Here is a 24,570-nt window from a genome sequence, read left to right as displayed (position 1 = left end):
GGGAGGGAGGGAGGGAGGGAGGGAGGGAGGGATAGAGGGATGGAGGGAGGGAGGGATGGATGGAGGGATGGATGGATGGATGGATGGAGGGAGGGAGGGAGGGAGGGAGGGAGGGATGAGTGGATGGATGGAGGGATGGATGAGTGGATGGATGGATGGAGGGATGGATGGAGGGATGGATGAGTGGATGGATGGATGGATGGAGGGATGGATGAGTGGATGGATGGATGGATGATGGAGGGATGGATGGATGGATGGATGGATGGATGGATGGATGGATGGATGGATGGATGGATGGATGGATGGATGGATGGAGGGATGGACATGTACCTGGTGCACTGTTCCATGACAGAGCGTATGAATTGCCCAATGAGAGCCAGGAACTGCTCTGTGTATCTGGAGTGGAACTGCTTGAGCAGAGTGAGCAGGCCCAGAACCAGAGGAGACCAGTCGACCGGGTCGGTGGCTTTCCTGCACGTCATCCCTGGACAAATAGGAGAACAGCCAATCACGTGGTGGACGCACTCAACATGGGTCAGGACAAGCCAATCACATGGTGGACGCACTCAACATGGGGTCAGGACCAGCCAATCACATGGTGGACGCACTCAACATGGGGTCAGGACCAGCCAATCACATGGTGGACACATTCAACATGGGGTCAGGACCAGCCATTCACATGGTGGACACACTCAACATGGGGTCAGGACCAGCCAATCACATGGTGGACACATTCAACATGGGGTCAGGACCAGCCAATCACATGGTGGACGCATTCGACATGGGGTCAGGACCAGCCAATCACATGGTGGACGCACTCAACATGGGGTCAGGACCAGCCAATCATATGGTGGACACACTAAACATGGGGTCAGGACCAGCCAATCACATGGTGGACACATTCAACATGGGGTCAGGACCAACCAATCACATGGTGGACACATTCAACATGGGGTCAGGACCAGCCAATCACATGGTGGACGCACTCAACATGGGGTCAGGACCAGCCAATCACATGGTGGACGCACTCAACATGGGGTCAGGACCAGCCAATCACATGGTGGACGCACTCAACATGGGGTCAGGACCAGCCAATCACATGGTGGACACATTCCACATGGGGTCAGGACCAGCCAATCACATGGTGGACGCACTCAACATGGGGTCAGGACCAGCCAATCACATGGTGGACGCACTCAACATGGGGTCAGGACCAGCCAATCACATGGTGGACACACTCAACATGGGGTCAGGACCAGCCAATCACATGGTGGACACACTCAACATGGGGTCAGGACCAGCCAATCACATGGTGGACACACTCAACATGGGGTCAGGACCAGCCAATCACATGGTGGACACACTCAACATGGGGTCAGGACCAACCAATCACATGGTGGACACACTCAACATGGGGTCAGGACCAGCCAATCACATGGTGGACGCATTCGACATGGGGTCAGGACCAGATATTACTTTTTTTTGTTAATTACATTTTTTGGGGGATTACTTATTTATATATTTTTTTACTGACGGATAAAATCAAATCAAGAGAGCAGAACATATGAAAGCATTACGCAACACTTATCCCCAATGTGGTCCTACATGGACAATTCAGACAGGAAGATGAATGAAAACACATCACCATGGTAACCGTTCCCCCTGGTTGTTCTGGAGAGGATGTGTCTCATTGGTCGCCTTTACACAGGCACTCATTGGTCGCCTTTACACAGGCACCCAGTAGCGTTGCAGTTCTTGACAAACCGGTGTTCCTGGCACTAGAGGTCTGCGCAGGACTGACTTCTTCATCCCTACTACCCTACCACCATACCATCAGGACCCAGGGGAACCCAGCCCTCTACCTGGTACCTACTACCATCAGGACCCAGGGGAACCCAGCCCTCTACCTGGTACCTACTACCATCAGGACCCAGGGGAACCCAGCCCTCTACCTGGTACCTACTACCATCAGGACCCAGAGGAACCCAGCCCTCTACCTGGTACCTACTACCATCAGGACCCAGGGGAACCCAGCCCTCTACCTGGTACCTACTACCATCAGGACCCAGGGGAACCCAGCCCTCTACCTGGTACCTACTACCATCAGGACCCAGGGGAACCCAGCCCTCTACCTGGTACCTACTACCATCAGGACCCAGGGGAACCCAGCCCTCTACCTGGTACCTACTACCATCAGGACCCAGGGGAACCCAGCCCTCTACCTGGTACCTACTACCATCAGGACCCAGGGGAACCCAGCCCTCTACCTGGTACCTACTACCATCAGGACCCAGGGGAACCCAGCCCTCTACCTGGTACCTACTACCATCAGGACCCAGGGGAACCCAGCCCTCTACCTGGTACCTACTACCATCAGGACCCAGGGGAACCCAGCCCTCTACCTGGTACCTACTACCATCAGGACCCAGGGGAACCCAGCCCTCTACCTGGTACCTACTACCATACCATCAGGACCCAGGGAACCCAGCCCTCTACCTGGTACCTACTACCATCAGGACCCAGGGAACCCAGCCCTCTACCTGGTACCTACTACCATCAGGACCCAGGGGAACCCAGCCCTCTACCTGGTACCTACTACCATCAGGACCCAGGGGAACCCAGCCCTCTACCTGGTACCTACTACCATCAGGACCCAGGGGAACCCAGCCCTCTACCTGGTACCTACTACCATCAGGACCCAGGGGAACCCAGCCCTCTACCTGGTACCAACTACCATCAGGACCCAGGGGAACCCAGCCCTCTACCTGGTACCTACTACCATCAGGACCCAGGGGAACCCAGCCCTCTACCTGGTACCTACTACCATCAGGACCCAGGGGAACCCAGCCCTCTACCTGGTACCTACTACCATCAGGACCCAGGGGAACCCAGCCCTCTACCTGGTACCTACTACCATCAGGACCCAGGGGAACCCAGCCCTCTACCTGGTACCTACTACCATACCATCAGGACCCAGGGAACCCAGCCCTCTACCTGGTACCAACTACCATCAGGACCCAGGGGAACCCAGCCCTCTACCTGGTACCTACTACCATCAGGACCCAGGGGAACCCAGCCCTCTACCTGGTACCTACTACCATCAGGACCCAGGGGAACCCAGCCCTCTACCTGGTACCTACTACCATCAGGACCCAGGGGAACCCAGCCCTCTACCTGGTACCTACTACCATACAATCAGGACCCAGGGGAACCCAGCCCTCTACCTGGTACCTACTACCATCAGGACCCAGGGGAACCCAGCCCTCTACCTGGTACCTACTACCATCAGGACCCAGGGGAACCCAGCCCTCTACCTGGTACCTACTACCATCAGGACCCAGGGGAACCCAGCCCTCTACCTGGTACCTACTACCATCAGGACCCAGGGGAACCCAGCCCTCTACCTGGTACCTACTACCATCAGGACCCAGGGGAACCCAGCCCTCTACCTGGTACCTACTACCATCAGGACCCAGGGGAACCCAGCCCTCTACCTGGTACCTACTACCATCAGGACCCAGGGAACCCAGCCCTCTACCTGGTACCTACTACCATCAGGACCCAGGGGAACCCAGCCCTCTACCTGGTACCTACTACCATCAGGACCCAGGGGAACCCAGCCCTCTACCTGGTACCTACTACCATCAGGACCCAGGGGAACCCAGCCCTCTACCTGGTACCTACTACCATCAGGACCCAGAGGAACCCAGCCCTCTACCTGGTACCTACTACCATCAGGACCCAGGGGAACCCAGCCCCTCTACCTGGTACCTACTACCATCAGGACCCAGGGGAACCCAGCCCTCTACCTGGTACCTACTACCATCAGGACCCAGGGGAACCCAGCCCTCTACCTGGTACCTACTACCATCAGGACCCAGGGGAACCCAGCCCCTCTACCTGGTACCTACTACCATCAGGACCCAGGGGAACCCAGCCCTCTACCTGGTACCTACTACCATCAGGACCCAGGGGAACCCAGCCCTCTACCTGGTACCTACTACCATCAGGACCCAGGGGAACCCAGCCCTCTACCTGGTACCTACTACCATCAGGACCCAGGGGAACCCAGCCCTCTACCTGGTACCTACTACCATCAGGACCCAGGGGAACCCAGCCCTCTACCTGGTACCTACTACCATCAGGACCCAGAGGAACCCAGCCCTCTACCTGGTACCTACTACCATCAGGACCCAGGGGAACCCAGCCCTCTACCTGGTACCTACTACCATACCATCTTCAAAGGTTCTTAAATCTTTTGTCTTGCCCGTTCACCCTCTGAATGGCAGACATACACAATCCATGTCTCAATTGTTTCAAGGCTTAAAAATCCTTCTTTAACTCGTCTCCTCCCCTTCATCTACACTGATTGAAGTGAATTTAACAAGTGACATCAATAAGGGATCATACCTTTCACATGGAAAGAGCAGGTGTCCTTAATGTTTTGTATACTCAGTGTATATGTCATATGATGGTGAAAAATTGAATTTCCCCTGTGAGTATCAATAAAGTTGCTTGAAACTCACCTTGATTTCCCGTGAGTACCGTAATTTCCGGACTATAAGCCGCAACTTTTTTTCCCATGCTTTGAACAATGACGCGGCTAATATATGGATTTTTCCCGCTTTCAATTTTTTTTCTCTCCAAAAAAAACACATTCTGTGACGTGCTCAGTTTTTTGGCGGCATGAAGCTTTCATTAGACCAATGAAATTGCCGAACGGGTTAAGGTCAAACAACTTTGTTTAGATTAAATCGAGCGCTCTCAAACTTCCCATCATTGTGATTACGGTAGTCATTTTGTCACCCTCATCATGGCAAAGACACGGAGAAATGCATATGATGCCGCTTTCAAGTTGAAGGCGATTGATCTGGCTGTTGGAAAAGGAAATAGAGCTGCTGCACGGGAGCTTGGTCTTAATGAGTCGATGATAAGACGTTGGAAACAGCAGCGTGAGGAATTGACTCAGTGCAAAAAGACAACTAAAGCTTACTGCTAATTTTGTATTTTTTGTTACAAGCCGTGTTTCGTTAAAGCCTGTGTAAAGTTCATTTGTTTCAATGTACCGGTAGGCACCTGCGGCTTATAGACATGTGCGGCTTATTTATGTTCAAAATAATAATTTTCAAAAAATTCAGTGGGTGCGGCTTATATTCAGGTGCGCTTAATAGTCCGGAAATTACGGTATCAATAAAGTTGATTCAAACTCACCTTGATTTCCCCTGTCAGTATCAATAATGTTGACTGAAACTCACCTTGGTTTTTGCTGTACTGCAGTTTAGGCAGCTGAGCGATGATGAAGAGGAAGTTGACGATAGGAAAGTAAGGCAGGCGCTTGGTTGTAATGTAGATCTACAACATATAGAACAGGTGAAGTAAGGGAGGTGCTGGGTTGTAATGTAGATCTACAACATATAGAACAGCTGATGTAAGGGAGGTGCTGGGTTGTAATGTAGATCTACAACATATAGTATTAATAGTAGTGGTAGTAGTATTAACAGTAGTAGTAGTAGTATTAATAGTAGTAGTAGCAGTAGTATTAACAGTAGTAGCAGCAGTATTAATAGTAGTAGTAGCAGTATTGACAGTAGTAGTAGTAGCAGTATTGACAGTAGTAGTAGTAGTAGTAGTAGTATTAACAGTAGTAGTAGTAGTAGTATTAACAGTAGTAGTAGTAGTAGTAGTAGTATTAACAGTAGTAGTAGTAGTAGTATTAACAGTAGTAGTAGTAGTATTAACAGTAGTAGTAGTAGTATTAGTAGTAGTAGTAGAATTAGTAGTAGTAGTATTAACAGTAGTAGTAGTAGTAGTATTAATAGTAGTAGTAGCAGTATTAATAATAGTAGTAGCAGTATTAACAGTAGTAGTAGCAGTAGTAATAGCAGTAGTAATAGTAGTAGTATTAATAATAGTAGCAGCAGTAGCAGTAGTAGAAATAATAATAGTAGTAGTATTAATAATAGTAGCAGTAATAATAGTAGCAGTAATAATAATAATTAGAAGCCAGACCTTGTTGAGTGGGTTGTGAATGCCTGCTGCCTCCAGAGAGGCTGTGATCTCATACAGCAGGTTGTTGTCCTCCTTGGGGTATGGAAGGCTGGGGTCCTGGTAGTGGGCTTCTATATCAGCCAGTAGAGACCTACGGTAGAAACAGCAGACACCTGACTATTCAACACAGCCTTTAAATGACAGATAAAAACTATTATAGCAACATTACTTTACCGGGTTCACACTCTTAGGCCGAGTTTACACACGCAGACAAATTCTGAACTTTTGCCCGATTACTGGTAAAAGAGCTGATCCGATTGGTCAAAAGACCAATTAGTGGTAAAAGAGCTGATCTGATTGGTCAAAAGATCAATTAGTGGTAAAAGAGCTGATCTGATTGGTCAAAAGACCAATTAGTGGTAAAAGAGCTGATCTGATTGGTCAAAAGATCAATTAGTGGTAAAACAGCTGATCCGATTGGTCAAAAGATCAATTAGTGGTAAAAGAGCTGATCCGATTGGTCAAAATACCAATTAGTTGTAAAAGAGCTGATCCGATTGGTCAAAAGACCAATTAGTAGAAACATGCATGTTAAAATTAAATATGTTCTGACTTTTCCATGTCTAGTGATAAGAAACTCCATGACAACGGCCATCCCTTTCATGACAAGCAACAATCACTCTTCCCCGTTTCAAATGAACAGTAAAACCCTTTACTTTTAAAGCCTGCAAGGTATACCATCTTTTATTAATAATTAAAACATGTACGAGCCTTCATAACGTCTTATAACAAAAGACTTATAACAAAATGTCATGTCTCTCTAACGCATCATCTCAGATGGGCACTGACTTGTTGAGGTTCTCCAGCGCAGCGGCCAGGTGTTTGGAGTCAAACTTGCAGGAGTAGTTCAGCTCGTTGGCGATCTGTTGCCTCAGGATCTGCATCTGACCAACCTGAGGGAAAACAACCCCGTGTCACTTCCATACAGGGATTGAACCCCGCTCTCCCCGGTGGGGAAGGGTATATACACACGCGTCTCTACGTCAAGACTTGAGACCTCCAGAGACTTCTAGAAGATTAGAATTGTTTTTTCCTTCTTCAAGTCACTTTGATCTCCCTTTTTGTCTGTATACCGCAATTCAGCGTTTAGACTGTGAGTGTGTAGAAGACAGCTCAACTTGTAATAAACCTTGGAGGTACAGTTGAAGTGGGAAGTTTACATACACCTTAGCCAAATACATTTAAACTCAGTTTCACACAGTCCCTGACATTTAATCCTAGTAAAAATTCCCTGTCTTAGGTCAGTTAGGATCACCACTTTATTTTAAGAATGTGAAATGTCAGAATAATAGTAGAGAGAATGATTTATTTCAGCTTTTATTTCTTTCATCACATTCCCAGTGGGTTAGAAGTTTACATACAATCAATTAGTATTTGGTAGCATTGCCTTTAAATTGTTTAACTGGGGTCAAACGTTTCGGGTAGCCTTCCACAAGCGTCCCACAAAAAGTTCTTCCTGACAGAGCTGGTGTAACTGAGTCAGGTTTGTAGGCCTCCTTGCTCGCAAACACTTTTTCAGTTCTGCCCACAAATGTTCTATGGGATTGAGGTCAGGGCTTTGTGATGGCCACTCCAATACCTTGACTTTGTTGTCCTTAAGCCATTTTGCCACAACTTTGTAAGTATGCTTGGGGTCATTGTCCATTTGGAAGACCCATTTGCGACCAAGCTTTAACTTCCTGACTGAAGTCTTGAGATTTTGCTTCAATATAGCCACATAATTCTCCTTCCTCATGATCTCATGATGCCATCTATTTTGTGAAGTGCACCAGTCCCTCCTGCAGCAAAGCACCCCCACAACATGATGCTGCCACCCCCGTGCTTCACGGTTGGGATGGTGTTCTTCGGCTTGCAAGCCTCCCCCCTTTTCCTCCAAACATAACGATGGTCATTATGGCCAAACAGTTCTATTTTTGTTTCATCAGACCAGAGACATTTCTCCAAAAAGTACAATCTTTGTCCCCATGTGCAGATGCAAACTGTAGTCTGGATTTTTTATGGCGGTTTTGGAGCAGTGGCTTCTTCCTTGCTGAGCGGCCTTTCAGGTTATGTTGATATAGGACTCATTTTACTGTGGATATAGATAGAGTGTCCTGACTCTCTGAGGTCATTAAAGATCCCATGACACTTATTGTAAGAGTAGGCGTGTTAACCCCGGTGTCCTGGCTAAATTCCCAATCTGGCCTTCATACCATCACGCCCACCTAATCATCCCCAGCATACAATTGGCTCATTCATCCCCCTCCTCTCCCCTGTAACTATTCCCCAGGTCGCTGCTGTAAATGAGAACATGTTCTCAGTCAACTTACCTGGTAAAATAACGGTAAAATAAAAAATAAAAAAGGTACACCTCCAATTGACTCAAATGATGTCAATTGGCCTATCAGAAGCTTCTAAAGCCATGACATCATTTTCTGGAATTTTCCAAGCTGTTTAAAGGCACAGTCAACTTAGTGTATGTAAACTTCTGACCCACATTGTGTTACAGTGAATTATAAGTGAAATCATCTGTCTGTAAACAATTGTTGGAAAAATTACTTGTGTCATGCACAAAGTAGATGTCCTAACAGACTTGCCAAAACTATAGTTTGTTAACAAGAAGTTTGTGGAGTGGTTGAAAAACGAGTTTTAATGACTCCAACCTAAGTGTATGTAAACTTCCGACTTCAACTGTACATGTTATTGTGGCCAGTGTGTTAACCCTACAGCAGGTTCTGCACCGTCACCCATCTTAGATTATAGTAATCTAGAGAACGATCACTGAACGAAGAGGTTGTGTAGTTCATAACATTAAGTTGGTATTGCTAAAACAGGTCAACGAAACACAGTACCTTCATGATGGATTCCAAGTACGGACCCCAGATCTTCTGCGTTTTGGCGACAGCGTTGGCGTAGACTTTACTGGCATTTGCTGACAGAAAGAAGACAAAGAAATGCAACAGTGAGTGATGACGGCCTGGACAGTCATAACCAGAGGATAATGTTCCCTGGTCATAATCTCCTGTTCACTGGGAGGATAATGTTCCCTGGTCATAATCTCCTGTTCACTGGGAGGATAATGTTCCCTGGTCATAATCTCCTGTTCACTGGGAGGATAATGTTCCCTGGTCATAATCTCCTGTTCAGTGGGAGGATAATGTTACCTGTTCAGAATCTCCTGTTCACTGGGAGGATAATGTTCCCTGGTCATAATCTCCTGTTCAGTGGGAGGGTAATGTTCCCTGGTCATAATCTCCTGTTCACTGGGAGGATAATGTTCCCTGGTCATAATCTCCTGTTCACTGGGAGGATAATGTTCCCTGGTCATAATCTCCTGTTCAGTGGGAGGATAATGTTCCCTGGTCATAATCTCCTGTTCACTGGGAGGATAATGTTCCCTGGTCATAATCTCTGGGTCCTGTTCAGTGGGAGGATAATGTTACCTGTTCAGAATCTCCTGTTCAGTGGGAGGATAATGTTCCCTGGTCATAATCTCCTGTTCAGTGGGAGGATAATGTTCCCTGGTCATAATCCCCTGTTCACTGGGAGGATAATGTTCCCTGGTCATAATCTCCTGTTCAGTGGGAGGATAATGTTCCCTGGTCATAATCTCCTGTTCAGTGGGAGGATAATGTTCCCTGGTCATAATCCCCTGTTCAGTGGGAGGATAATGTTCCCTGGTCATAATCTCCTGTTCACTGGGAGGATAATGTTCCCTGGTCATAATCTCCTGTTCACTGGGAGGATAATGTTCCCTGGTCATAATCCCCTGTTCACTGGGAGGATAATGTTCCCTGGTCATAATCTCCTGTTCAGTGGGAGGATAATGTTCCCTGGTCATAATCTCCTGTTCAGTGGGAGGATAATGTTCCCTGGTCATAATCTCCTGTTCAGTGGGAGGATAATGTTCCCTGGTCATAATCCCCTGTTCAGTGGGAGGATAATGTTCCCTGGTCATAATCTCTGGGTCCTGTTCACTTGGCACCAAATGGAAGAAAATGACAATTTTTTTTGGTTTCCACTGCAAAAAGTTGTACACAACCCTGGTAAGAATCCTTCCTGAGCTGTTGATACCTACCCACAATACCTTTGACGGGATTGACAGCGCTCAGCATGGCTTTAAAGACATCCACCATAGCCTTGTCTCTCAGGATGGTCTTCTGAAACACCGACAGGAAGTTCTAACGGAACAAAAAACCTGTCATGTTACGGAACCTTGAGGGGAAGCAATAACAAACCCGGAAACACCTGAATGACTCTAAATGTATTCAAGATTTAAAAACAGGTGAGCCGACTCACACTGCAATATGTGCTTGTTGAATGATAATGACTGGCGTTGTCTCTACAGAAAAGTAAAGCGACGAATGACAGTATCTGTATTAAAATATAACAGCAAACTCATATTGACCTCAATATCATGATTGTTTGAAGTACAAAAAAAATGGGTACAAGCTGGTTAAATAAAAAGGTTAAATAGTTGTTAGGACTGAGGTAGTAAGGTTCCATAGCATCCTAATAGATAGGAGAGTTGTATTCATAGGCTGGCAGGCTGGGTTTCATAATATCATGTGACCTGCAGTTCCTTGACGATCATGAAGCAGAGTAGCCTGTCGAGCCCGTTGAGGCCGAAGGTCCCCAAGGTGTCCTGTATCTCAGAGAACAGACGGTTGTTGGTCACTTCCTGGTGGGTCTTCAGGTCGTACCAGGTGTTCAACTGGTCCATGTAACACGTCACTCTGGGAACACAGGTAACAGGTCAACCGTAGCATTATTAAGACATATTTTCAAAGCACTGAGAAGAGAGTAAACCCAAAACAGACGTCCACTGCCGTGTTATAAGAACACCAACGCTACCTTCCATAACTAATCTTCAAATAGCCACCCTTTCGCCTTGATGACTGTTGGAAAAGCATTCCAGGTGAAGCTGGTTGAGAGAATGCCAAGAGTGTGCAAAGCTGTCATCAAGGCAAAGGGTGGGTATTAACTTGTTTGGTTACTACATGACTCCATATGTGTAATTTCATTGTTTAAAAAATATATATATATATTCTACAATGTAGAAAATAGTACAAATAAATACCCTTGAATGAGAAGGCAGTGTACCTATAAGCTAACAGACTGATGCCACCAAGATGACATGGAGAGAGATACCTACTTGGGGTCTGTGATGCGGAGGATCTCTCTACAGAGTCGTCCTATGAAGGTGGCCGACTCATCGACCGAGGGGAACTTGGGGATGGGGATATGAGTCGACTGGTAGACACTCTGCCAATCCTGGATCTAAGAAACACAAAGAGCTAAACATTAGCCGTTTAAATAGTACATATATCATTTAAACCAGGGCTTTCCCAACCCCGTTTCTGGAGAGCTACTCTCCTGTATGGTTTTCAATCCAACGCCCAGTTGTAACTAACCTGATTCAACCAGCTAATATATACTGTTTATAGCCTCTCTACTCTATATAGCCTCTCTACTGTCCATAGCCTCTCTACTGCGTGTAGCCTCTCTACTGTGTATAGCCTCTCTACTGTATATAGCCTCTCTAATGTATGCAGCCTCTCTACTGTATATAGCCTCTCTACTGTGTATAGCCTCTCTACTGCGTATAGCCTCTCTAATGTATGCAGCCTCTCTACTGTATATAGCCTCTCTACTGTATATAGCCTATCTACTGTATATAGCCTCTCTACTGTATATAGCCTCTCTACTGTATGTAGCCTCTCTACTGTATATAGCCTCTCTACTGTATATAGCCTCTCTACTGTATATAGCCTCGCTACTGTATATAGCCTCTACTGTATATATCCTCTCTACTGTATATAGCCTCTCTACTGTATATAGCCTCTCTACTGTATATAGCCTCTCTACTGTATATAGCCTGTATATAGCCTCTCTACTGTATATAGCCTCTCTACTGTATGCAGCCTCTCTACTGTTTATAGCCTCTCTACTGTATATAGCCTCTCTACTGTATATAGCCTCTCTACTGTATATAGCCTCTACTGTATATATCCTCTCTACTGTATATAGCCTCTCTACTGTATATAGCCTCTCTACTGTATGCAGCCTCTCTACTGTTTATAGCCTCTCTACTGTTTATAGCCTCTCTACTGTTTATAGCCTCTCTACTGTATATAGCCTCGCTACTGTATATAGCCTCTCTACTGTATATAGCCTCTACTGTATATATCCTCTCTACTGTATATATCCTCTCTACTGTATATAGCCTCTCTACTGTATATATCCTCTCTACTGTATATAGCCTCTCTACTGTATATATCCTCTCTACTGTATATAGCCTCTCTACTGTATATAACCTCTCTACTGTATATAGCCCCTCTACTGTATATAGCCTCTCTACTGTATATAACCTCTCTACTGTATATAACCTCTCTACTGTATATATCCTCTCTACTGTATATAGCCCCTCTACTGTATATAGCCTCTCTACTGTATATAGCCTCTCTACTGTGTATAGCCTCTCTACTGTATATAACCTCTACTGTATATATCCTCTCTACTGTGTATATCCTGTCTTTTTACTGTTGTTTTATTTCTTTACCTACCTATTGTTCACCTAATACCTTTTTTGCACTGTTGGTTAGAGCCTGTAAGTAAACATTTCACTGTATTCGGCGCACGTGACAAATAAACTTTGATTTAATTAGTAGACGGGAGGCTTGGACCTTCTCCTCCAATACGATTGAGAACGAGGCGAGGAATGTAATGTTTCCTCGTTCGTTTTGGATGATGTTTTAATGTTTAAAGGAATCAACCAGACCAACTGAGAAAGAGCCATGTGACTATATATATATATATATATATATATATATAAATAAAAGGTCCAACCTTGGTGCGCGAGGAAACTGTTGCATTCCTGCTCCACGTTGTAGTTGATGATACGAGAGACTTCCTCCTGCCAGATCTTCAGGCCGTAGATGGAGACGTAATCCTGGATGTACTCAAAGGACCGGTAGAAGCCATCCATGGTGGCTGCCATCTCCTTCAGCTTCAGCATCAACTCACTGGTCTGACCAGGTGTGAGATTGAAATTTACCACGATTCATATTCTGTAACACTTCATTTCTTTTTTACATTTTCAAGTTAGCAGACAAGTTTGTTTTGTATTCTGTCATGAATAAAACCTGAACAAACTTAGAAAGTTTTGAAAGTGACGGTTAACATTGTGCTGAATGGTACTGAGGATATATTTATAAATGTAACTTATTTAACTAGGCAAGTCAGTTAAGAAACAATTCTTATTTACAATGGACGGCCTACCCCCGGCCAAACCCGGAGATGTGATACAGCCTGGAATCGAACCAGGGACTGTAGTGACTCCTCTAGCACTGAGATGCAGTGCCTTAGACCGCTGCGCCACTCGGGAGCCCCACGGAACGGTTGATATTGTGCTGTGTCATGGTCAGATATCTCACCTTAGCCTTGGGGTTAAAGATAAGTCCTTTGTGTAGAGCGTAGGCTACTCTTCTCACCAACTCCTTCCTGATACCATCTTCCAGGAGCTGCTTGGGATCCACCTGAAGAGACGCCATGAAAAAGGTAAGACTTATGCATTTAGACACATTTTCTCAATTATAAAAATATATATTTTTATTTTATTTAACTTTTATTTAAAACGAGGCAAGTCAGTTAAGAACAAATTCTTATTTTACAATGACGACCACCATGACGAACAGTGGGTTAACTGCCTTGTTGATAAAGGAATTTATATGTTTAAAGTAATGACTAAAGAATTCCACCCTGAAACGTATTTAACGGTGTGAAATGTATTAGAATTATAAGACTATAATCCAATAATGTGTGTGTGAGACAAGTTAAGGGTGAGAAAGGTATGATTGAGAAAACAAAGGACAACTGAACTACACATGACCTGGTTGTAACTCTGAAAACTGACAACAGGAAGGAGGGCCTTTCCAAGGCCCCTCTAATCTAGGGAGGAGAGAAACGGCTAGAAACTGCCAGGCTGGTACAAAAGTGATAAACTGTGTGTGTGTGTGTGTGTAGGTGGGAGTTATAAAATGACTGTGTTTGCATTTTTTGACTTCAGAGCTCTCGTGAATAAAGAACAATGAACCATTTGGAGAATCTGAGACTTAGCCTAATTATTATTAAATCCCAGGGTCTTATAAACCTCGGGGGATTGGTCAAAGCTTAAATTACTGTTTAGTTATCGTCACTGGGATTGAACATTCTCCTGACACTTGTTCAGGGGCAGAACGACAGATTGTTATACCTTGTTCAGGGGCAGAACGACAGATTGTTTTACCTTGTTCAGGGGCAGAACGACAGATTGTTATACCTTGTTCAGGGGCAGAACGACAGATTGTTATACCTTGTTCAGGGGCAGAACGACAGATTGTTATACCTTGTTCAGGGGCAGAACGACAGATTGTTTTACCTTGTTCAGGGGCAGAACGACAGATTGTTATACCTTGTTCAGGGGCAGAACGACAGATTGTTTTACCTTGTTCAGGGGCAGAACGACAGATTGTTTTACCTTGTTCAGGGGCAGAACGACAGATTGTTTTACCTTGTTCAGGGGCAGAACGACAGATTGTTATACCTTGTTCAGGGGCAGAACGACAGATTGTTATACCTTGTTCAGGGGGCAGAACGACAGATTGTTTTACCTTGTTCAGGGGCAGAACGACAGATTGTTTTACCTTGTTCAGGGGCAGAACGACAGATTGTTTTACCTTGTTCAGGGGCAGAACGACAGATTGTTATACCTTGTTCAGGGGCAGAACGACAGATTGTTTTACCTTGTTCAGGGGCAGAACGACAGATTGTTTTACCTTGTTCAGGGGCAGAACGACAGATTGTTATACCTTGTTCAGGGGCAGAACGACAGATTGTTTTACCTTGTTCAGGGGCAGAACGACAGATTGTTTTACCTTGTTCAGGGGCAGAACGACAGATTGTTTACCTTGTTCAGGGGCAGAACGACAGATTGTTATACCTTGTTCAGGGGCAGAACGACAGATTGTTTTACCTTGTTCAGGGGCAGAACGACAGATTGTTATACCTTGTTCAGGGGCAGAACGACAGATTGTTTTACCTTGTTCAGGGGCAGAACGACAGATTGTTTTACCTTGTTCAGGGGCAGAACGACAGATTGTTATACCTTGTTCAGGGGCAGAACGACAGATTGTTTTACCTTGTTCAGGGGCAGAACGACTGATTGTTTACCTTGTTCAGGGGCAGAACGACAGATTGTTATACCTTGTTCAGGGGCAGAACGACAGATTGTTTTACCTTGTTCAGGGGCAGAACGACAGATTGTTATACCTTGTTCAGGGGCAGAACGACAGATTGTTTTACCTTGTTCAGGGGCAGAACGACAGATTGTTTTACCTTGTTCAGGGGCAGAACGACAGATTGTTATACCTTGTTCAGGGGCAGAACGACAGATTGTTTTACCTTGTTCAGGGGCAGAACGACAGATTGTTTTACCTTGTTCAGGGGCAGAACGACAGATTGTTTTACCTTGTTCAGGGGCAGAACGACAGATTGTTTTACCTTGTTCAGGGGCAGAACGACAGATTGTTATACCTTGTTCAGGGGCAGAACGACAGATTGTTTTACCGTCCCTCCACTCTAACCACTAGGCTACCCGCCGTCCCTCCACTCTAACCACTAGGCTACCTGCCGTCCCTCCACTCTAACCACTAGGCTACCTGCCGTCCCTCCACTCTAACCACTAGGCTACCCGCCGTCCCTCCACTCTAACCACTAGGCTACCTGCCGTCCCACCACTCTAACCACTAGGCTACCTGCCGTCCCTCCACTCTAACCACTAGGCTACCTGCCGTCCCTCCACTCTAACCACTAGGCTACCCGCCGTCCCTCCACTCTAACCACTAGGCTACCCGCCGTCCCTCCACTCTAACCACTAGGCTACCCGCCGTCCCTCCACTCTAACCACTAGGCTACCTGCCTCCCCCCTCTAACCACTAGGCTACCTGCCGACCCTCCACTCTAACCACTAGGCTACCTGCCTCCCCCCTCTAACCACTAGGCTACCTGCCGACCCTCCACTCTAACCACTAGGCTACCTGCCTCCCCACTCTAACCACTAGGCTACCTGCCTCCCCCCCTCTAACCACTAGGCTACCTGCCTCCCCCCTCTAACCACTAGGCTACCTGCCGTCCCTCCACTCTAACCACTAGGCTACCTGCCTCCCCACTCTAACCACTAGGCTACCTGCCGTCCCTCCACTCTAACCACTAGGCTACCTGCCGTCCCTCCACTCTAACCACTAGGCTACCCTGCCGCCCCTCCACTCTAACCACTAGGCTACCTGCCGTCCCTCCACTCTAACCACTAGGCTACCTGCCGCCCCTCCACTCTAACCACTAGGCTACCCGCCGCCCCTCCACTCTAACCACTAGGCTACCCGCCGCCCCTCCACTCTAACCACTAGGCTACCCGCCGCCCCTCCACTCTAACCACTAGGCTACCCGCCGTCCCTCCACTCTAACCACTAGGCTACCCGCCGTCCCTCCACTCTAACCACTAGGCTACCCGCCGTCCCTCCACTCTAACCACTAGGCTACCTGCCTCCCCCCTCTAACCACTAGGCTACCTGCCGTCCCTCCACTCTAACCACTAGGCTACCTGCCTCCCCCCTCTAACCACTAGGCTACCTGCCGACCCTCCACTCTAACCACTAGGCTACCTGCCTCCCCCCTCTAACCACTAGGCTACCTGCCGACCCTCCACTCTAACCACTAGGCTACCTGCCTCCCCACTCTAACCACTAGGCTACCTGCCTCCCCCCTCTAACCACTAGGCTACCTGCCTCCCCCCTCTAACCACTAGGCTACCTGCCGTCCCTCCACTCTAACCACTAGGCTACCTGCCTCCCAAATCTAACCACTAGGCTACCTGCCGTCCCTCCACTCTAACCACTAGGCTACCTGCCGTCCCTCCACTCTAACCACTAGGCTACCTGCCGTCCCTCCACTCTAACCACTAGGCTACCCTGCCGCCCCTCCACTCTAACCACTAGGCTACCCTGCCGCCCCTCCACTCTAACCACTAGGCTACCCTGCCACCCCTCCACTCTAACCACTAGGCTACCTGCCTCCCCCTCTAACCACTAGGCTACCTGCCGTCCCTCCACTCTAACCACTAGGCTACCTGCCGTCCCTCCACTCTAACCACTAGGCTACCTGCCGTCCCTCCACTCTAACCACTAGGCTACCTGCCGCCCCTCCACTCTAACCACTAGGCTACCTGCCGTCCCTCCACTCTAACCACTAGGCTACCTGCCTCCCACTCTAACCACTAGGCTACCTGCCTCCCCCTCTAACCACTAGGCTACCTGCCTCCCCCCTCTAACCACTAGGCTACCTGCCGTCCCTCCACTCTAACCACTAGGCTACCTGCCGTCCCTCCACTCTAACCACTAGGCTACCTGCCTCCCCCCTCTAACCACTAGGCTACCTGCCTCCCCCCTCTAACCACTAGGCTACCTGCCGTCCCTCCACTCTAACCACTAGGCTACCTGCCTCCCCCCTCTAACCACTAGGCTACCTGCCGTCCCTCCACTCTAACCACTAGGCTACCTGCCGTCCCTCCACTCTAACCACTAGGCTACCTGCCGTCCCTCCACTCTAACCACTAGGCTACCTGCCGTCCCTCCACTCTAACCACTAGTCTACCTGCCGTCCCTCCACTCTAACCACTAGGCTACCTGCCGTCCCTCCACTCTAACCACTAGTCTACCTGCCGTCCCTCCACTCTAACCACTAGGCTACCTGCCGTCCCTCCACTCTAACCACTAGGCTACCTGCCGTCCCTCCACTCTAACCACTAGGCTACCTGCCGTCCCTCCACTCTAACCACTAGGCTACCTGCCGTCCCTCCACTCTAACCACTAGGCTACCTGCCGTCCCTCCACTCTAACCACTAGGCTACCTGCCGCCCCTCCACTCTAACCACTAGGCTACCTGCCGTCCCTCCACTCTAACCACTAGTCTACGTGCCGTCCCTCCCCTCTAACCACTAGTCTCACGTGCCGTCCCTCCCCTCTAACCACTAGTCTACCTGCCGTCCCTCCCCTCTAACCACTAGGCTACCTGCCTCCCCCCTCTAACCACTAGGCTACCTGCCGTCCCTCCACTCTAACCACTAGGCTACCTGCCTCCCCCCTCTAACCACTAGGCTACCTGCCGTCCCTCCACTCTAACCACTAGGCTACCTGCCGACCCTCCACTCTAACCACTAGACTACCTGCCGTCCCTCCACTCTAACCACTAGGCTACCTGCCGTCCCTCCACTCTAACCACTAGGCTACCTGCCGCCCCTCCACTCTAACCACTGGTCTACCTGCCGTCCCTCCACTCTAACCACTAGGCTACCTGCCGTCCCTCCACTCTAACCACTAGTCTACCTGCCGTCCCTCCCCTCTAACCACTAGGCTACCTGCCGTCCCTCCACTCTAACCACTAGGCTACCTGCCTCCCCCCTCTAACCACTAGGCTACCTGCCGTCCCTCCACTCTAACCACTAGGCTACCTGCCGACCCTCCACTCTAACCACTAGACTACCTGCCGTCCCTCCACTCTAACCACTAGGCTACCTGCCGTCCCTCCACTCTAACCACTAGGCTACCTGCCGTCCCTCCACTCTAACCACTAGGCTACCTGCCGCCTCCACTCTAACCACTAGGCTACGTGCCGTCCCTCCACTCTAACCACTAGGCTACCTGCCGTCCCTCCACTCTAACCACTAGACTACCTGCCGCCCCTCCACTCTAACCACTAGGCTACCTGCCGTCCCTCCACTCTAACCACTAGGCTACCTGCCGTCCCTCCACTCTAACCACTAGGCTACCTGCCGCCCCTCCACTCTAACCACTAGGCTACCTGCCGTCCCTCCACTCTAACCACTAGGCTACCTGCCTCCCCCTCTAACCACTAGGCTACCTGCCTCCCCCCTCTAACCACTAGGCTACCCTGCCGTCCCTCCCCTCTAACCACTAGGCTACCTGCCGCCCCTCCACTCTAACCACTAGACTACCTGCCGTCCCTCCACTCTAACCACTAGGCTACCTGCCTCCCCCCCTCTAACCACTAGGCTACCTGCCGTCCCTCCACTCTAACCACTAGGCTACCTGCCGCCCCTCCACTCTAACCACTAGGCTACCTGCCGTCCCTCCACTCTAACCACTAGTCTACCTGCCGCCCCTCCACTCTAACCACTAGGCTACCTGCCTCCCCCCTCTAACCACTAGGCTACCTGCCGTCCCTCCACTCTAACCACTAGGCTACCTGCCGCCCCTCCACTCTAACCACTAGGCTACCTGCCGTCCCTCCCCTCTAACCACTAGGCTACCTGCCGTCCCTCCACTCTAACCACTAGGCTACCTGCCTCCCCCATCTAACCACTAGGCTACCTGCCGCCCCTCCACTCTAACCACTAGGCTACCTGCCGTCCCTCCACTCTAACCACTAGTCTACCTGCCGTCCCTCCACTCTAACCACTAGGCTACCTGCCGTCCCTCCACTCTAACCACTAGTCTACCTGCCGTCCCTCCCCTCTAACCACTAGGCTACCTGCCGTCCCTCCACTCTAACCACTAGGCTACCTGCCTCCCCCTCTAACCACTAGGCTACCTGCCGTCCCTCCACTCTAACCACTAGGCTACCTGCCGACCCTCCACTCTAACCACTAGACTACCTGCCGTCCCTCCACTCTAACCACTAGGCTACCTGCCGTCCCTCCACTCTAACCACTAGGCTACCTGCCGCCCCTCCACTCTAACCACTAGGCTACGTGCCGTCCCTCCACTCTAACCACTAGGCTACCTGCCATCCCTCCACTCTAACCACTAGGCTACTCTACCGTCCCTCCACTCTAACCACTAGGCTACCTGCCATCCCTCCACTCTAACCACTAGGCTACCTGCCGTCCCTCCACTCTAACCACTAGGCTACCTGCCGCCCCTCCACTCTAACCACTAGGCTACCTGCCGTCCCTCCACTCTAACCACTAGGCTACCTGCCGTCCCTCCACTCTAACCACTAGGCTACCTGCCGCCCCTCCACTCTAACCACTAGGCTACCTGCCGTCCCTCTAACCACTAGGCTACCTGCCTCCCCCCTCTAACCACTAGGCTACCCTGCCGTCCCTCCACTCTAACCACTAGGCTACCTGCCTCCCCCTCTAACCACTAGGCTACCCTGCCGTCCCTCCACTCTAACCACTAGGCTACCTGCCTCCCCTCTAACCACTAGGCTACCTGCCGTCCCTCCACTCTAACCACTAGGCTACCTGCCGCCCCTCCACTCTAACCACTAGGCTACCTGCCGTCCCTCCACTCTAACCACTAGTCTACCTGCCGTCCCTCCACTCTAACCACTAGGCTACCTGCCTCCCCCCTCTAACCACTAGGCTACCTGCCGTCCCTCCACTCTAACCACTAGGCTACCTGCCGCCCCTCCACTCTAACCACTAGGCTACCTGCCGTCCCTCCCCTCTAACCACTAGGCTACCTGCCGTCCCTCCACTCTAACCACTAGGCTACCTGCCTCCCCCATCTAACCACTAGGCTACCTGCCACCCCTCCACTCTAACCACTAGGCTACCTGCCGCACCTCTAACCACTAGGCTACCTGCCGTCCCTCCACTCTAACCACTAGGCTACCTGCCGTCCCTCCACTCTAACCACTAGGCTACCTGCCGTCCCTCCACTCTAACCACTAGGCTACCTGCCGCCCCTCCACTCTAACCACTAGGCTACCTGCCGTCCCTCCACTCTAACCACTAGTCTACCTGCCGTCCCTCCACTCTAACCACTAGGCTACCTGCCTCCCCCCTCTAACCACTAGGCTACCTGCCGTCCCTCCACTCTAACCACTAGGCTACCTGCCGCCCCTCCACTCTAACCACTAGGCTACCTGCCGTCCCTCCCCTCTAACCACTAGGCTACCCTGCCGTCCCTCCCCTCTAACCACTAGGCTACCTGCCGCCCTCCCCTCTAACCACTAGGCTACCTGCCTCCCCCATCTAACCACTAGGCTACCTGCCGCCCCTCCCCTCTAACCACTAGGCTACCTGCCATCCCTCCACTCTAACCACTAGGCTACCTGCCGCCCTCCACTCTAACCACTAGGCTACCTGCCGCCCCTCCACTCTAACCACTAGGCTACCTGCCGCCCCTCCCCTCTAACCACTAGGCTGCCTGCCGCCCTCCCCTCTAACCACTAGGCTACCTGCCTCCCCCATCTAACCACTAGGCTACCTGCCTCCCCCATCTAACCACTAGGCTACCTGCCGCCCCTCCACTCTAACCACTAGGCTACCTGCCGCACCTCTAACCACTAGGCTACCTGCCGTCCCTCCACTCTAACCACTAGACTACCTGCCGTCCCTCCCCTCTAACCACTAGACTACCTGCCGTCCCTCCCCTCTAACCACTAGGCTACCTGCCGTCCCTCCCCTCTAACCACTAGGCTACCTGCAGTCATCATATCTAAAGCCGTTTTAATTTAAAAACTGACCTTGATGATTCCAACCAGCGTAGTCTTCATCATCAGAATCCCTTCAGTAAAGATGGAGATGGCGTGGGTGAGTTTGGCAACCTGGGAGAAAAATCAAGAACGAAATAACAAGTCGAGGATGTTCAGCTGTAGAAAACCCACTGCCTCTCACCAACACTGCTCCATTCAGCCAGAGAGGAACGGTTTGGGGAGACTCAGTGAGCATCTGTTCCCTCTGCACAGTTAGGGGCCAGGAACCTAGTCAGGGACACTCTGGCTCATAGTTATAGTCACTACTATAGGTCCTCGCTATAGACACTACTAATAGGTCCTCGTTATAGTCACTACTATAGGTCCTCGTTATAGTCACTACTATAGGTCCTAGTTATAGTCACTACTATAGGTCCTAGTTATAGTCACTACTATAGGTCCTAGTTATAGACACTACTATAGGTCCTAGTTATAGTATAGGTCCTAGTTATAGTCACTACTATAGGTCCTAGTTATAGTATAGGTCCTAGTTATAGTCACTACTATAGGTCCTAGTTATAGTCACTACTATAGGTCCTAGTTATAGTATAAGTCCTAGTTATAGTCACTACTATAGGTCCTAGTTATAGACACTACTATAGGTCCTCGCTATAGACACTACTATAGGTCCTAGTTATAGTATAGGTCCTAGTTATAGTCACTACTATAGGTCCTAGTTATAGTATAGGTCCTAGTTATAGTCACTACTATAGGTCCTAGTTATACTATAGGTCCTAGTTATAGTCACTACTATAGGTCCTAGTTATAGTCACTACTATAGGTCCTAGTTATAGTCACTACTATAGGTCCTAGTTATAGTATAGGTCCTAGTTATAGTCACTACTATAGGTCCTAGTTATAGTATAGGTCCTAGTTATAGTCACTACTATAGGTCCTAGTTATAGTCACTACTATAGGTCCTAGTTATAGTCACTACTATAGGTCCTAGTTATAGACACTACTATAGGTCCTAGTTATAGTCACTACTATAGGTCCTAGTTATAGTCACTACTATAGGTCCTAGTTATAGTCACTACTATAGGTCCTAGTTATAGTATAGGTCCTAGTTATAGTCACTACTATAGGTCCTAGTTATAGACACTACTATAGGTCCTAGTTATAGTCACTACTATAGGTCCTAGTTATAGTCACTACTATAGGTCCTAGTTATAGTCACTACTATAGGTCCTAGTCACTACTATAGGTCCTCGCTATAGACACTACTATAGGTCCTAGTTATAGTATAGGTCCTAGTTATAGTCACTACTATTGGTCCTAGTTATAGTCACTACTATAGGTCCTAGTTATAGTCACTACTATAGGTCCTAGTTATAGTCACTACTATAGGTCCTAGTTATAGTCACTACTATAGGTCCTAGTTATAGTCACTACTATAGGTCCTAGTTATAGTCACTACTATAGGTCCTAGTTATAGTCACTACTATAGGTCCTAGTTATAGTCACTACTATAGGTCCTCGCTATAGACACTACTATAGGTCCTAGTTATAGTCACTACTATAGGTCCTAGTTATAGTCACTACTATAGGTCCTAGTTATAGTCACTACTATAGGTCCTAGTTATAGACACTACTATAGGTCCTAGTTATAGTCACTACTATAGGTCCTAGTTATAGTCACTACTATAGGTCCTAGTTATAGTCACTACTATAGGTCCTAGTTATAGTATAGGTCCTAGTTATAGTCACTACTATAGGTCCTAGTTATAGACACTACTATAGGTCCTAGTTATAGTCACTACTATAGGTCCTAGTTATAGTCACTACTATAGGTCCTAGTTATAGTCACTACTATAGGTCCTAGTCACTACTATAGGTCCTCGCTATAGACACTACTATAGGTCCTAGTTATAGTATAGGTCCTAGTTATAGTCACTACTATAGGTCCTAGTTATAGTATAGGTCCTAGTTATAGTCACTACTATAGGTCCTAGTTATAGTCACTACTATAGGTCCTAGTTATAGTCACTACTATAGGTCCTAGTTATAGTCACTACTATAGGTCCTAGTTATAGTCACTACTATAGGTCCTAGTTATAGTCACTACTATAGGTCCTCGCTATAGACACTACTATAGGTCCTAGTTATAGACACTACTATAGGTCCTAGTTATAGTATAGGTCCTAGTTATAGTCACTACTATAGGTCCTCGCTATAGACACTACTATAGGTCCTAGTTATAGTATAGGTCCTAGTTATAGTCACTACTATAGGTCCTAGTTATAGTCACTACTATAGGTCGTAGTTATAGTCACTACTATAGGTCCTAGTTATAGACACTACTATAGGTCCTAGTTATAGTATAGGTCCTAGTTATAGTCACTACTATAGGTCCTAGTTATAGTCACTACTATAGGTCCTAGTTATAGTCACTACTATAGGTCCTAGTTATAGTCACTACTATAGGTCCTAGTTATAGTATAGGTCCTAGTTATAGTCACTACTATAGGTCCTAGTTATAGACACTACTATAGGTCCTAGTTATAGTATAGGTCCTAGTTATAGTCACTACTATAGGTCCTAGTTATAGTCACTACTATAGGTCCTCGCTATAGACACTACTATAGGTCCTAGTTATAGTATAGGTCCTAGTTATAGTCACTACTATAGGTCCTAGTTATAGTCACTACTATAGGTCCTAGTTATAGTCACTACTATAGGTCCTAGTTATAGTCACTACTATAGGTCCTAGTTATAGTCACTACTATAGGTCCTAGTTATAGTCACTACTATAGGTCCTAGTTATAGTCACTACTATAGGTCCTAGTTATAGTATAGGTCCTAGTTATAGTCACTACTATAGGTCCTAGTTATAGTCACTACTATAGGTCCTAGTTATAGTCACTACTATAGGTCCTAGTTATAGTCACTACTATAGGTCCTAGTTATAGTCACTACTATAGGTCCTAGTTATAGTATAGGTCCTAGTTATAGTCACTACTATAGGTCCTAGTTATAGTATAGGTCCTAGTTATAGTCACTACT

At 48.1% G+C, this 24,570-nt stretch overlaps 1 protein-coding gene across 1 annotated transcript in view; it reads right to left on the bottom strand.

Annotated features, from left to right (window-relative positions):
• The window catches only part of LOC106590806 (WASH complex subunit 5-like), a 47,735-nt gene that overhangs the window by 1,087 nt on the left and 22,078 nt on the right, over positions 1–24,570 (bottom strand). Inside the window, 12 exon segments of the mRNA XM_045719384.1 lie at positions 331–484; positions 5,256–5,352; positions 6,010–6,139; positions 6,838–6,941; positions 8,880–8,959; positions 10,106–10,208; positions 10,601–10,763; positions 11,183–11,307; positions 12,877–12,885; positions 12,887–13,057; positions 13,464–13,565; positions 21,559–21,639. Of these exon segments, the coding sequence (XP_045575340.1) occupies positions 331–484; positions 5,256–5,352; positions 6,010–6,139; positions 6,838–6,941; positions 8,880–8,959; positions 10,106–10,208; positions 10,601–10,763; positions 11,183–11,307; positions 12,877–12,885; positions 12,887–13,057; positions 13,464–13,565; positions 21,559–21,639 (1,319 nt within the window).

This window comes from Salmo salar, chromosome ssa05, assembly GCF_905237065.1.
Source record: "Salmo salar chromosome ssa05, Ssal_v3.1, whole genome shotgun sequence".
Classification (NCBI taxonomy): Eukaryota; Metazoa; Chordata; class Actinopteri; order Salmoniformes; family Salmonidae; genus Salmo; species Salmo salar.
Note: the sequence above shows the minus strand (reverse complement) of the source record. Positions and strands in the feature narration are given on the sequence as shown.